Genomic DNA, 14,092 nt, shown 5'->3' on the forward strand with positions numbered 1-14,092 from the left:
GTCAACTTTTAACACTATAAAAATTGGTTACACCTCTAAATGCAATCTACAATAACATGCTGGAAAAGGTGGGGTTACAGAAGAAGTGAACATAGCAGACATTGTAGGGAATAAAAACATATGAGCAAAACAAGGACTTGTAGTTCTTTCCTTCAGCACTAGATGGTGTCAATTTTCTGTTTTGACTGCATCCAACAAAAAATATATTATTTAAATGACTTGAGTCAACACAAATAAGAAGCAAAGTCACTCCAACTTGAATCCATTGATGTATTTTCAAACTCCACTTAATAAATAATGCACATGATTCAGAACATCAGGTACACAATTAAAAGGGTCAAAATAGCTTCTTGTTTTTTTTTCTCTATAGAGAGAATGCAGGCACTTTACCAGCTATACAGTAAGAGGTGTGCAACACAGTAACAAGTTACAGGAACAGTACAGCTGAGAAGCACAGTATGCCTCCCCACAGACACACAAACTGTCACAGCATATGGAAAAGTAGTAAAATAGTCGTACAGTAGAAAAGAGAAGAGGACCACGAAGGAACACCCATAAAACAGATCAAGGGCAGTGGGCAGCTTATCTGCCCACAGTCCACAAAGTGCCAATTGAAAGGCCCTGCCCAGAGGCGTATAGATGTGTTGTACTGTATATGTCCTCCTGAGGGAGAAGTCTCTATACAAATGCATGCTAACATTGGCAGGCACATACAATACAGTGCAGAACTTCATTTGGCAAAACACAGAGGTGTGACAGTGTGTGTGTGACTGATGAGAGCGAGAGAGAGAGTCTAAAACACAACAGTTGTAACTCTCATATGAACAGAAGGACTCAAAGCATATGTATCTGAATGATGACTAAAAACAGAAATATAACACATAACACCCACTTTCTCTCTAAAACGTAACTGAAAATAAGAAAGCTGCAGGGATTTTCATCTGATAAGTTATCTTTAGGATTTGGTTCCATATTTCATTATGTGCTTCAACAACAGCATGCTTTGGATAGAAACTAAACGGTCAGCTTAAAAGCAAATATATTTCACATCTTAAAAGTACATACAAATCTAAACCTCACGTTTATGTTTTTATGTATGAGTGGGGTTGTCTCATTGTCAACAGTTAAACCTTTTTCATTTACATAACTATGAATACAAATAACATCTAGCCCCTTTTTTATAGTAGTCCCAACAACCCTGATAACAGTAAATCAAGTGACTTCGGGGAGGAGGAAGTGGTGTGGGACAGAATGACAAACATGATTAGTGAGTTTCTCAGCAGAGTAGCCAACCCAGTCCACCTCTTGTAACCTCTTGAGCCAATGGACAGGGGAGGATGTTCAGGAATCATACCATACAATACCAACAACAAGAAAGAAAGAGCAACACCCAACAGAAATATCAATAATGAAAAAGACTGAAATAAAACAGAATCTGACGACATCTCCTTGCCCTGAAAAGTCACGCCATTTGCTGTGTTAAGAGAGGGTCTGGAAACAGGGGAGAGTAGACGATCAACGGTCACAGCCAGGGACCACTTCCTGTCTTCCTGAGGGCCAGGTTGGCTCTGATTGGTTCAGCTCCATTTTGGTCACGTTTCATTGGCTTTCCTCTTGTCGTTGTTGATGACTGTCCACTGTGTCCAGTCCCCTTTCTGTCAGTGTGAATCCAGACCGGAGGGGTCAGGGTTAGAGGCTCACACCAGGCTGACATGCAGGTCTGAGTCCTCGAAGCTGAGGGAGGAGAGTTCCGGTTGGTCGCCCTCTACCTTGCTGCGCCGTCTCCATGGCGACAGGTCCTCCTGGTGGGCTTTGGTGTGGTAATGGGACGAGGCACTCACTTGGACAGACGAGGGGTCTCCTGGAGAGAGAGGCGGGAGCGGTGCCGTGGTGGTGCCCCCTGGTGGCCTCGCCAGGGCAGCAGGCCCATGAAGTCCTGGCTGTTCCAGGTCAGGGCCCGGGCCCGGGACCCTCTGGGGCTGGGGGTAGGGGAGCTCTGCCTGGATGGGCGAGCGAGGGAGAGGGGGTCCCCCCTGGTTGCTGCTACAGTAGAAGGCGGAGGGGGTGTTGGTGGTGGAGTGGTCGCTGTGCTCCTGCAGAGTGTACGGGAGGGAACGGAGGTAGGAGGGGGACAAAGTCATTCAGATTCAGAAGCACTGGATGCAGGGGAGTCAGTCAGGTCAGTCACAGTGCTGTAGCAGGGGCAGTGACAAAGGGTGGCAAAGGGAGGTAGGACAGCAGCAGCAGTAGTAGAAGCAGTAGTAGTATCTATAGTGGTGCTGGTGCAAAGAGGAGTAGTGGAGGAAGCAGGAGAGAAGCAGCGGCAGACTAAGGCAGCAGATGTAGTTGAAGGAGGAGGATGGCAGCACACACAGTGGTGGTACAGTAGACAGTGGATGTACAGTAGAGCTCACTTGGGGAATGTTAGTATCTCACTGTCACATTTGACTCTCTGAAAAACACGACAGGGACAAAAGACAAAACAAAGAAAACAGACGGCCAAATGTTAGCGAAAAGATGACCAGTTACAGCGAGCTAAAAACCTGTTGAGGAATGGCGAGTTCCAGCAAGGGAGTGAAAAAGTGGAAAAAGTGACACAGGGTGAGATTCGAGAAAATAAGGAATGAAAAGAAATCAGAATAAATGGGTAGAACTCTGAGAACGTAAGTGTGTGTTGAAGGGGTGGGGTGCATGAGGACATGTTGACAAGAATCACAGTATTACTGGGTCATTAGAGAGCATGAAAGGCTTCAAACTACTAGACATACTTTCCCCAAACCAAATGGGTAACTAGAGACTAAAAGAAATGTGGAAATGTTAAAAAGTCTCAAAGTTGGTAAGTGTAAGATGTTGAAGCCAATGAATGAATGAAAGAATGAATGAAGATATACTGTAATGGTCAACCTTGAGGATTGCTGTGTGTGTTTCTAGGAGAGGTGGGGGAACATGCACCACCAGCCTTAGGCCTAGATAGCAGCTACAGGTTCCTGTACTACAGCTTCCCACGCTACATTGGAACCCAGTGACGCAAGTGGGTTCTATGTGGAATATTTGCTTGCACATGGAGGCCAGATAGATGGCCCTTTTCATTTTTTCATTGTCTGTATAAAGGAACGGGAACTCAGTTCACAACCAGAATTGTGGAAAAACTGCCAAAAACGGACCTGGAGATCACAAAATGTGTTGTAAATGCATTAAAATCGGTTGAGGAAGAAGGTATCGAAAACCACTGATGCCAGAGGGAGTTTTCCAAGAAGCCTAGTCAAGAACAGACCAGTCAATACTGAGCTCTGGAAGGAGGAGGAGTGAGGTCATGTGGATTTGTCGAGTTAGTCTGGTCAATCAATGGCAGATTAGATGATGTCTGTCCAGAACAGTTAGGATGGAGAAGGGGGGCGGGGCTAATGATCAGCACTCAAGCATGAGATGGAAGTCTATCTATTATCTAGTTAGTAACTGGGCTTGCTTGGGTGTTTCAGAGGGGAATAAGCAGTCATCAAAGCTTCATTCCACTACAGTAGACTAGGGCTACATCTGAAATGGCACCCTATTCCCTATATAGTGCACGTCTTTTGACCAGAGCTCCCCTGGTCGAAAATGAACACTATATAGGGAAAATAGGTTTTGACCAGAGCCTCCCTATTGGCCCTGGTCAAAAGTAGTGCACAATTTAAGGAATATGCTGACATTTCAGATGCAACCTAGGACTACTACTTGGCGAAACAGAGAGGAAGCTGCTTGACTGACACGGGGGCTCACATACGTGCTGCATTCACCATTGCGGAATGTATACCTCTGTATACAAGGGTTCGACAGCCGACGGGCCTGACGCATCTGCAACAACACAGTAATGCACAGCTTCGTTAGGAGAGAGAGAACGGGGGGAGGCCGAGAGAGGGAGAGAGGCAGGGAGGAGAGAGAACAGGAGAGTGGCTGGATTTGGCGGTGGAGTTTCCTATTCTGTGCGCGTGTGTGTGTTCCAAGGTGACCGTCGGTTACGGTTTGAGGTGGGGTATCTCGCAGCATCACCTGGTTGAGTAGAGATAGAATACTGCCTTGTGTACTGTAGTGTAAGCTACACCTACAGTATGTCAATGCAAATATACGAACATGGAAACCAACAAAAAAAATGAAAATCACGGTGGCACACAGGTATAGAAATCCAACTGTGATGTCCAGTTTCTAAGCTGGGGTGGTGGGTGGGTGAATGGTTTAAATTCCAAACAGCCAGAAACAGATTATCTACAAACTAGAGACATTCTAGCCATCCAGGACCTCTATACCAGGCGGTGTCAGAGGAAGGCCCTCAAAATTGTCAAAGACTCCAGCCACCCTAGTCATAGACTGTTCTCTCTGCTACCGCACGGCAAGCGGTACCGGAGTGCCAAGTCTAGGTCCAAAAGACTTCTCAACAGCTTCTACCCCCAAGCCACAAGACTCCTGAACAGCTAATCATGGCTACCCAGACTATTTGCACTGCCCCCCCCACCCCATCTTTTTACGTTGCTGCTACTCTGTTAATTATTTATGCATAGTCACTCTACCCACATGTACATATTACTTCAACTACCTCAACTAGCCGGTGCCCCCGCACATTGACTCTGCACCGGTACCCCCCTGTATATATTGCCTTTTTTTCTCAACACTTTTTTGTTGTTTTATTCTAATTTTTTATTAAAAATAAATGCACTGTTGGTTAAGGGCTGTAAGTAAGCATTTCACTGTAATGTCTGCACCTGTTGTATTCGGCGCATGTGGCCAATAAAATTTGATTTGATTTGATTTTGATTTGATATTTCGATAAAATATGGTTTCCTGCAGAGACAGTAAAGTTTCTCCCCCTCAGAGCAGAGATCTCCAATACCCTTCCTGGGCACACACAGAACGTGCAGGCTTTTATTCTAGCCCAGCACAAACACACCTGATCCAACTAACCATCAAGCCCTTGGTTAGTTGAACCAGGTGTGTTATGTAATACTTGGCTGGAACTAAAGTGTTGAACGTTTTGACACCCTGTGGGTCCCATACAGAGCCAGTATGCAGGAACTGCATACGTACAGAGGCAGCTGAGCGTCCAGGCCCCCGCTGGGCCACAATGGCTCCTGAGATGGCCTTGATCCAGCTGTGCATCTCCTCTGGACTGTCCGACTACAGAGGAAGGAAGAGGGGTCACAAAGAAAACAGAGAGAGAGGAATAGGTTACTGTGTGCCAATGGCAATGGACAGTTACTGTATCTCTTCAAGGGAATTCAGTCAATATATTCAGACATTATCTGGAGAAAGAAATTGTCTCACCTGTATGTAAAAGGTCCTTGAGCTAGTGACCACTTCAAATAGATTGTCCCTCTGCATTAAGTCACTGGATAGAAAGAGATGACACCACTTTCATTCATATTCAAACATCCAGTAACGTAAATCACTGGGTGTGAAGGTAAGAGAGTGCATCGCCATCGAATGACGACAGTAAGCCAATTCTGTGAGTCCATATCCAACATTTACTTTTCTTATCTGTGAGGACGCTACAGTTGTCAGCCATGTCTGCGTCCCAAATGGCACGCTGTTCCCTATATAGTGTATATTGTCCCTGGTCAAAAGCAGTGCACCAAATAGGGAATAGGGTGCCATTTGGGACACAGCCCACGTCTCCCTCCCAGCCCTATCACCTTGGCACTTGGTCTGCCAGTGTCAATAGCCAATCTGTCTAGCTCAGTGACTAAAGAGTAAAAGACACTGACCTCTGCTTGCACTCCTGAACTTTGTGAACCTCTTTCAGCGGGATTACACGCAGTGGCTCTCTCTCCTAAGAGAAAGAGAGAGAAAGAAAGAAAGAGAGAAAGACAAAGAAAGACAGCGAAAGAAAGAAAGACAGAGAGAAAGAAAGAAAGAGTGAGAGAAAAGAGGAGATAGCCACAGAACATGTTACACCATCACAATACATAATTAATTCGACACAAGCAACATGACATAAACAAAACACAAAGTGAAGCCTAAGGCTAATGTAACGTGACAGCACCAGAACTAGTTCCTGATGTGCCTTGAATAGAGAGGACAGGCTGAGAGGGTAGGAGGGGAGTACTCACAGGCCTAGCTCTGATCCAGGGCGTTTCGTCACGCTTGCTTTTTAGAGAGGCTCAGCATCAGCAAGCTGCACGTAACACCCTGGACAACAGCTATCACAGGCCTAGAATGAAGCTATGGGACAAAAATGCATCCACTGTAGGACTAAACTGAGGACTTGCCTCATTTTCCCCATCTGCTAAAGGTTCTAGGATTAAGCATATGATTATTGACAATAGGCTCTCATTGACATTATGCTATATTATTAGGAACATAACAGGATCCCTGCCCACCTGCTGCCAACCACCCATCCATTCACCCACACACACACAGCTCAAAGCTGCAGAGTGAAGCCTAATAAAGGGGGAAAAGGCAGCGGAGAAGGGGGCCCGGGTCTGATCCTGGGGTAGATAATTGCCTTGTGACGGAGACACAGGTCGAGTCTTTAATTGTACGCAATTCTTTCCCATCTTGCTAAACCACTAAGCAGGAGTGTGGAGGGTATTGTTACACAGGTCAAGCCCCCAGAGACTCTGGCAGAGAGTGCCAAGGCAGCACACAAACACGAATGCCGAAGCACGCACCCACACACACAAGAACACAGGCTGGGACATGCTACTCTGTCTACACGTGGAGCACCAGGAATGGAATTCACAACGTGCTGAGACAACAATCCCCAAAGGTAATACCCCCGTCCCCCTATAACCACACACACACTATGAGATTACAGTAGGGCATCAAAATAGGTGTGGGTGTGTTAATGAGCTTGTCTGGATATGTTGACGTTGCAAGCCCAGGGACAATCAATAGCTCAACCCCATCATTATCTCTATAAGAGACGTATCTCTGCATGTCTTTGGCAATGGGATAGAGGCATTAATGGCATTTTAGTAGGAGAGGATGGAGAGATGAAGTGGTCTGGACAGAGAGTACACACTCAGGCCCAGTGTTAGGGCCAATGGGAGACAAGCTAATTCCACTGCAGCAGCACACTAACCACTCCTAACGGAGGAAAAGAGGCAGACAACTTGTCCCTCTTGTCTGAACTTGTTCTCTACCTCTCAGATCATGAGAGAGGAGGTGCAGAACGTGAGTGGGACAAACAGATCTATCAACAATCTAGCAGTCATTTAGCCACAGCACAGAATGTGAATGCTAAGAATCAAACCTTTCCCTCATAGAGGAGAAATCAAAACCAGGCTTGTCGATTTGGAAGTCCTATTTATTAGTAGCTGTGCCAAGAGCTTTGGGAGCCGTGAACAATGCACAGGCCTGGAGTCAGCTCTTATCTGATGTGTGTATGTATGTGTGTGTGTATGTGTGTGTGTCTGTCTGTCCAGGGCTCTAGGGGTATGTGAAACACAGGTGCAACACAAAGACGAACTGCTGGCCAATGGGGTCACACAGCTCCTTTGTATTGTATTGTGTGTGTGTGTGTGTGTGTGTGTGTGTGTTGGGGTAGGCGGGTGGGCGGCTCAAGGACATTTTATGTGGAGAGTGTGTCACCTCGCTCACAGTCGCAGAGATGGAGAGGAGAGAGATTCCCACTCACCAGGTCTGACTTAAAGTAGCTGACCGCGTTCTCCTCCAGTAAGAAGTATCTCCTCTTCCAGTTCTTCATCTGCGGAAGAGAAAGGAAAACATTTGAAAGTCATATACAATTGGCTAGCAACATTTCCAGCACCTCCAAATCCATTGACTTGCAAAGAATGTGGCTAATTGATAGCTATTCTGATATTGTATAGGACCACTGCTTGCTTTAGAATGGCTGGATTACTGTGGTTAATATGGTCTATTTATAGGAGATAAGAGAAGGTACAGTAGGTTAACGGCAGGACAACAATGAGGGATATAATTCACCCTCAGCACCCTGGCTTTGTGTCCCAAACATCTGGTCAGAATCCCGCTGCTTTCTAACTCATCATAATCCTACACAACAACAAACACACAGCGCTGGTAGTATTAAATGCTTGTAGCTGACAGAGAATATCTCTGAGCCTGTGGTGTATTCATTAGGTACCACACAGAGGAAAATGGACAGAAACAGGGAGCGACTACCTGGACTTGTCCAATAAGAAACACTCATTTTCATTTTCTGTGCAAAATGTTTTCCATTGCATTCCTTTATGAATACGTCCATGGTCTGAGTGTAGGCTGCTACAACAGCACTCTCGCCCCTCCCCCGAGAGAGAGTCCTCCTCTACTGTCTACCTACCACAGCTCCCTGCTTGACACAGTATCCAGCCTTGATGAGAGCCTGGTCCTGTGCCCCCCGCCCCAGGAGGTAGGGCAGCTGGCTGTGGGCCTTCCGCAGGTTCCCCCTGTCTGCTCCGTTCTGCCCCCCGTTGCCCTGCTCCTGCACCACAGGGGAAGAGGGAGGACACACACACATAAGTGTACGAAGTATGAACAAACATACGCGCGGGGGTATCCTTTTTAAAAAAGGAGCTCAGGACACCATTTCCCATGACTAAATAAAAGTTAATATAATAATAATGATAATACGCACATGCACAAGCAATCAGGCACGCCAACGCACAGACACACACACACAGACACACACACACACACACAGAATCAGATGTATGTGGGAAAAGCCCCCCACTACATCTCCAGTGACTAGAGATGTGTGTTAACAGCAATCAATAATGAGAGAATTAACTGCCTGTTTCATGTGTCAAGCAGAAGTTGAGGCCAACTTTTGAGGCCCGATGCACCGCCACCACCCACACAGGAAGTGACATCATAGACCATAGCTTGTGCATCTGGATGTGAATTTTCACTTTCAGCTACTATTGACTGGCTACACACCAGCTACCAGCACAAGACAGGATATGACTTGAACTGCTCATGGCTCATACATACCAGAAAACAAACCTCAGTCAGTGGAACATTATATTAAATGTCTGTCACTGTCTGTCTAGCTAGCAGATGGCCTGATCCATGGACACTTTCAGACAGACCATCTATTTACAGTGCATTCGGAAAGTATTCAGACCCCTTGACCTTTTCCACATTTTGTTACGTTACAGCCTTATTCTAAAATGGATTAAAACATTTAAAAAATCCTCATCAATCTACACACAATATCCCATAATGACAAAGTGACAAAAGGTTTTAGAAATGTTTGCAAATTTCCAATATATACACCTTATTTACATAAGTATTCAGACCCTTTGCTATGAGACTCGAAATTGTGCTCAGGTGCATCCTGTTTCCATTGATCATCCTTGAGATGTTTCTACAACTTGACTACGTCCACCTGTGGTACATTCAATTGATTGGACATGATTTGGAAAGGCACACACCTGCCTATATAAGGTCCCACAGTTGACAGTGCATGTCTGAGCAAAAACCAAGCCATGAGGGCGAAGGAATTGTCCATAGAGCTCCGAGACAGGATTGTGTCGAGGCACAGATCTGGGGAAGGGTACCAAAACATTTCTGCAGCATTGAAGGTCCCCAAGAACACAGTGGCCTCCATCATACTTAAATAGAAGATGTTTGGAACCACCAAGACTCTTCCTAGAGCTGGCCGCACGGCCAAACTGAGCAATCGGTGGAGAAAGGCCTTGATTAGGGAGGTGACCAAGAACCCGATGGTCACTCTGATAGAGCTCCAGAGTTCCTCTGTGGAGATGGGAGAACCTTCTAGAAAGAAAACCATCTCTGCAGCACTCCAGCAATCAGGCCTTTATGGTAGAGTGGCCAGACGGAAGCAACTCCTCAGTAAAAGGCACATGACAGCCCGCTTGGAGTTTGCCAAAAGGCACCTAAAGGACTCTTCAGACCATGAGAAACAAGATTCTGTGGTCTGATAAAACCAAGATTGAACTCTTTGGCCTGAATGCCAAGCGTCACGTCTGGAGAAAACCAGGCACAGCTCATAACCTGGCCAATACCTTCCCTACGGTGAAGCATGGTGGTGGCAGCATCATGCTGTGGGGATGTTTTTCAGCGGCAGGGACTTATTTTCCCAGGATCGAGGGAAAGAAGAACGGAGCAAAGTACAGAGAGATCCTTGATGAAAACCTGCTCCAGAGCGCTCAGGACCTCAGACTGGGGCGAAGGTTCACCTTCCAACAGGACAACGAACCTAAGCACACAGCCAAGACAACGCAGGAGTGGCTTCGGGACAAGTCTCTGAATGTCGTTGAGTGGCCCAGCCAGAGCCCGGACTTGAACCCGATCGAACATCTCTGGAGAGACCTGAAAATAGCTGTGCAGCGACGCTTCCTATCCAACCTGATAGAACTTGAGAGGATCTGCAGAGAAGATTGGGAGAAACTCTCCAAATACAGGTGTGCCAAGCTTGTAACGTCATACCCAAGAAGACTCGAGGCTGTAATCGCTGCCAAAGGTGCTTCAACAAAGTACTGATTAAAGGGTCTGAATACCAATGTAAATGTAATATTTCTGTTTTTTTTATACATTTGCAAAAATTTATAAAAACCTGTTTTTGCTTTGTCATTATGGGGTATTGTGTGTAGATTGATGAGGGGGAAAAATGTAATCCATTTTAGAATAAGGCTGTAACGTAACACTATGTGGAAAAAGTCAAGGGGTCTGAATACTTTCCAAATGCACTGTATTTACCTGGTTAACATGGCTGAAATCAAGTTACTTGTAACTGTCCGAAACCACACTTGACAGATTTGACTGAACTGTTCCAAGCCACAACTGAGCAGATGACCTTCTGTTTAGGATTGCACATTTTCGGTAACTCTCCCAAAATTCCAGAAATGTCCCACTTTTTCCAGAAATCCTGGGTGAAGGAATCCTGGATATCCTGCTTATTCCTTCTTGATTCCAGGAATATTCCAACCGGGACTTTTGGAAAACATGATAATTTTATTAAAGTTACTTGAATTTTTGCAACCCTACTCATGTTCATATGAGTGGGCAAGGTTAGGGTTCGTTAATTGCTGGGCCAGACTGGTGATCCTTCCTTACCTGTGTGGCAGTGATGATGGGTACCCCTCCTATGATCTCGGTCTTATAGGAGATCTGCTTCATGGCACCCAGCACCTCCTGAGGCATCTCTGCACTGGGCTGGCCATCCCCCGACTTTGGCACCTGGAATATTAAATTTACATTTTAGTCATTTAGCAGACGCTCTTATCCAGAGCTCTCCAAATACAGGTGTGCCAAGCTTGTAGCGTCATACCCATGAAGCGACTTACAGTTAGTGAGTGCATACATTATTTTAAAAAAAATCATACTGGCCCCCCGTGGGAATCGAACCCACAACCCTGGCGTTGCAAACACCATGCTCTACCAACTCAGCTACATCCCTGCCGGCCATTCCCTCCCATACCCTGGACGACGCTGGGTGCCGCCCCATGGGTCTCCCGGTCGCGGCCGGCTACAACAGAGCCTGGATTCGAACCAGGATCTCTAGTGGCACAGCTAGCACTGCTGTGATACAGTGCCTTAGACCACTGCGCCACTTTAAATAAACATCAACTCCCAGAGTGCATCAGGAGCCAGGAGTCCAGGACCAGCAGAGTGGACAACATGCTCGAATACCTTGTTAGATGTGTCCCTCTGGAGTCTCTGTAGTGATATGATGTACTCCCTGCCTGCTTGTTAGTGTATTTTCCATCAACTCTAGCCTGGGGGCTTCAGAGAGCCACTGCTACACTGTGGTCATTGATTGATGTGTGTGTGTGTGTGTGTGTGTGTGTGTGTGTGTGTAGCCCGCAGGCATCCCCCCCCCACTAGTGCTCCTGCTAAGGCCAGGGCTCACACTCCAGTGCACACATACACAGTCAAACATTGACAGCCATCTGTCTATTAATAGCAGTGTGTGGCACAATATATGGAGTGTGTGTGTAGTAGGGCCCCCTGTATGCCCGACAGTGTGTGTGTGTTTGTGTATGGGACCTTGTTGTGTAACAGTGAGACTGTTTTTTAGTCTGTCAGCAGCAGGATATAACTCAATAAAGACTACAACACTGTATTGAAGTCTCTTCAAACTATGCGTACCGTGAATTTATTATAAAGTTTATTATTACGTTAATATACTCAACGCCCAGTCCCTTCCCCATACATGGATGTGGTTGAAGAGGCATTGGAGTGAAACATCCTCTCCACTGAATCTTTGTGAAAGCTGATCCATAGGCACACAGTTCTGTTCTGTCCCTGCACTGCCTTTTCAAAGGGAGAGCGTTATTTTCAGAAGCCCTCAAATCTGTAGAGACAGTCCATGACTCACAACACTCGCATTCCCCTTTGTCCTGCCTGCTCTGGTCTGTGTGTGTGTGTGTGTGTGTGTGTGCATGCGTGCCTATGTGCGTGTGTTTGTGCAAGGCAAGTGTGTGTGTGTACGTGCCTGCCTGTATTTGCTTGCATGCGTCTGTGTGTATGTGTGTATGTGTGCATGCATGTATGCTTATTATTATGTATGCGACGGCTAGTCAGAGGGGAGGGAGAGGAGCAGAGTAAGCCACTCTCGCTGTTCTGTCCCTCGGTGATGCACTAAGGGAAATGATCCCCTGTCCAGAGGGGTTTGGATGACTTCTAGGAGACAGACATGGGCTCCTGGACCCAGCAGACCATAACACTGTGTGCAATGAGCGTTTCATAATGTATTTCTCTCCCCTGCTGACTTGACAGTAGACACATGCGAGGTATGCCCTGTCTTGTCATCCTCCTCCATCACACCCTTCTTATTCTATAAACTTCTACTCACGCTAGCTGAAATGGGATAACACATCCTCATTCTGAATAACAGATCCTTTCCAGAGGGGTTGAGATGGAAACAGTCTTGTACTACAGGAGGTGGCACTGTATGGGTTGTGACAAAGTGCTACAGGTGATGGGGCAGGGCACTCACTGTGATCTTGGTGGCGTTGTTGAGCACGTTGACCCACTCTACCAGATCCTGCTGATCATTGGCCTGGAGGTAGAACTTCCTCATACCGGCATTGATGACTTGGGAGAGAGAGAGAGGGAGAGAGTGAGAGAGAGAGAGAGAGAGAGAGAGAGAGTGAGAGTGAGAGTGAGAGTGAGAGTGAGAGTGAGAGTGAGAGTGAGAGTGAGAGTGAGAGTGAGAGAGAGAGAGAGAGAGAGAGAGAGAGAGAGAGAGAGAGAGAGAGAGAGGAGAAGAAAAGAGAGAGAGAGAGAGAGAGAGAGAGAGAGGAGAGAGAGAGAGAGAGAGAGAGATTTGCGGTCAGTTTTCAAAAAGGGAACAGTAGCAGTTCTGTCAGTTAGGCCCATTGGGAGAGTTGAACTATGCATCTCTGTAACATATTTCAACTAGTCTGACACTCAGAGAATATAATGCTGTTTACAGTGCTCGACTGAATCCCAAGTTCAGAATCCAGAGAGAACTTTCTATGCATCCCAAATAGCAACCTATTAGTCCATGGGCCAGCATAAAAATGTTTGATGGTATTCAAATATGATAGCCACTCCAAAATATTCACTTTTTTAGTTTTTCACACTTTTCTATATCTTGTTGTATGGGAGTCTATGCAATAGAATGCTCACAGGCTGATAAAGGAATGTTGAGACAAGTTGGAATGTAAACATTTCCATTGAAAATGACCGTTTCAAACAACAATGGAACATTGTATTGGGTGGATCACATCTTAAAAACCATGGAATTTGGTAAATATTTGCCATCAGATCTAATGATCTACCTAGACTGACTCATCATTGAAGCAATAATGTTACAAAAAGCAGAACTACATAATTGTTTTAGGGAAATTCGTCATACTGAGAAATAATACAAGTCCAAGTGATCCAAATCTGGTAGAATATTAGTTTTATAGTTGCCATGTGTAATAGTCTGTTGTATAGCAATGGCCAGCATGTTAAAGGTGTGCTCTGTCATTTGTTGAGTTATCCCATCAAGTTAACACAAAGATTTAGGTAAACATAAATTATCTCTAAAAAGGAACATTGGCAATTATAATCTCTTCTGTCCCTGACCATCATGATTTTTAAATGATGCTCTCTAACCTTACAAGTTATTTAATGAAATATGTTACCTAATCATTTTGTAGCCATTAGTTCAGTGGCTGGTTAA

The 14,092-nt window shown here is 45.7% G+C and overlaps 1 protein-coding gene across 6 annotated transcripts in view; it reads right to left on the reverse strand.

Annotated features, from left to right (window-relative positions):
• Window positions 1-256: 256 nt before the first annotated feature.
• The window catches only part of LOC121547298 (pleckstrin homology domain-containing family A member 1), a 35,183-nt gene continuing 21,347 nt past the window's right edge, over window positions 257-14,092 (reverse strand). For 2 of the 6 annotated variants that reach the window (XM_041858483.2, XM_041858482.2), the window contains exons 5-12: window positions 12,896-12,993; window positions 11,011-11,133; window positions 8,273-8,413; window positions 7,610-7,678; window positions 5,736-5,800; window positions 5,296-5,359; window positions 5,059-5,148; window positions 257-2,093 (exon numbers count right to left, since the gene is read on the reverse strand). In XM_041858483.2, the coding sequence (XP_041714417.1) occupies window positions 1,698-2,093; window positions 5,059-5,148; window positions 5,296-5,359; window positions 5,736-5,800; window positions 7,610-7,678; window positions 8,273-8,413; window positions 11,011-11,133; window positions 12,896-12,993 (1,046 nt within the window). In that variant the 3' untranslated portion in view covers window positions 257-1,697. Of the gene's footprint in view, window positions 2,453-3,763; window positions 3,835-5,058; window positions 5,149-5,295; window positions 5,360-5,735; window positions 5,801-7,609; window positions 7,679-8,272; window positions 8,414-11,010; window positions 11,134-12,895; window positions 12,994-14,092 lie in introns of all 6 variants that reach the window. The other 4 variants (XM_041858485.2, XM_041858484.2, XM_041858486.2 and 1 more) reach the window with 4 other exon arrangements.

The sequence above is a fragment of the Coregonus clupeaformis genome, chromosome 31, assembly GCF_020615455.1.
Source record: "Coregonus clupeaformis isolate EN_2021a chromosome 31, ASM2061545v1, whole genome shotgun sequence".
Taxonomy (NCBI): Eukaryota; Metazoa; Chordata; class Actinopteri; order Salmoniformes; family Salmonidae; genus Coregonus; species Coregonus clupeaformis.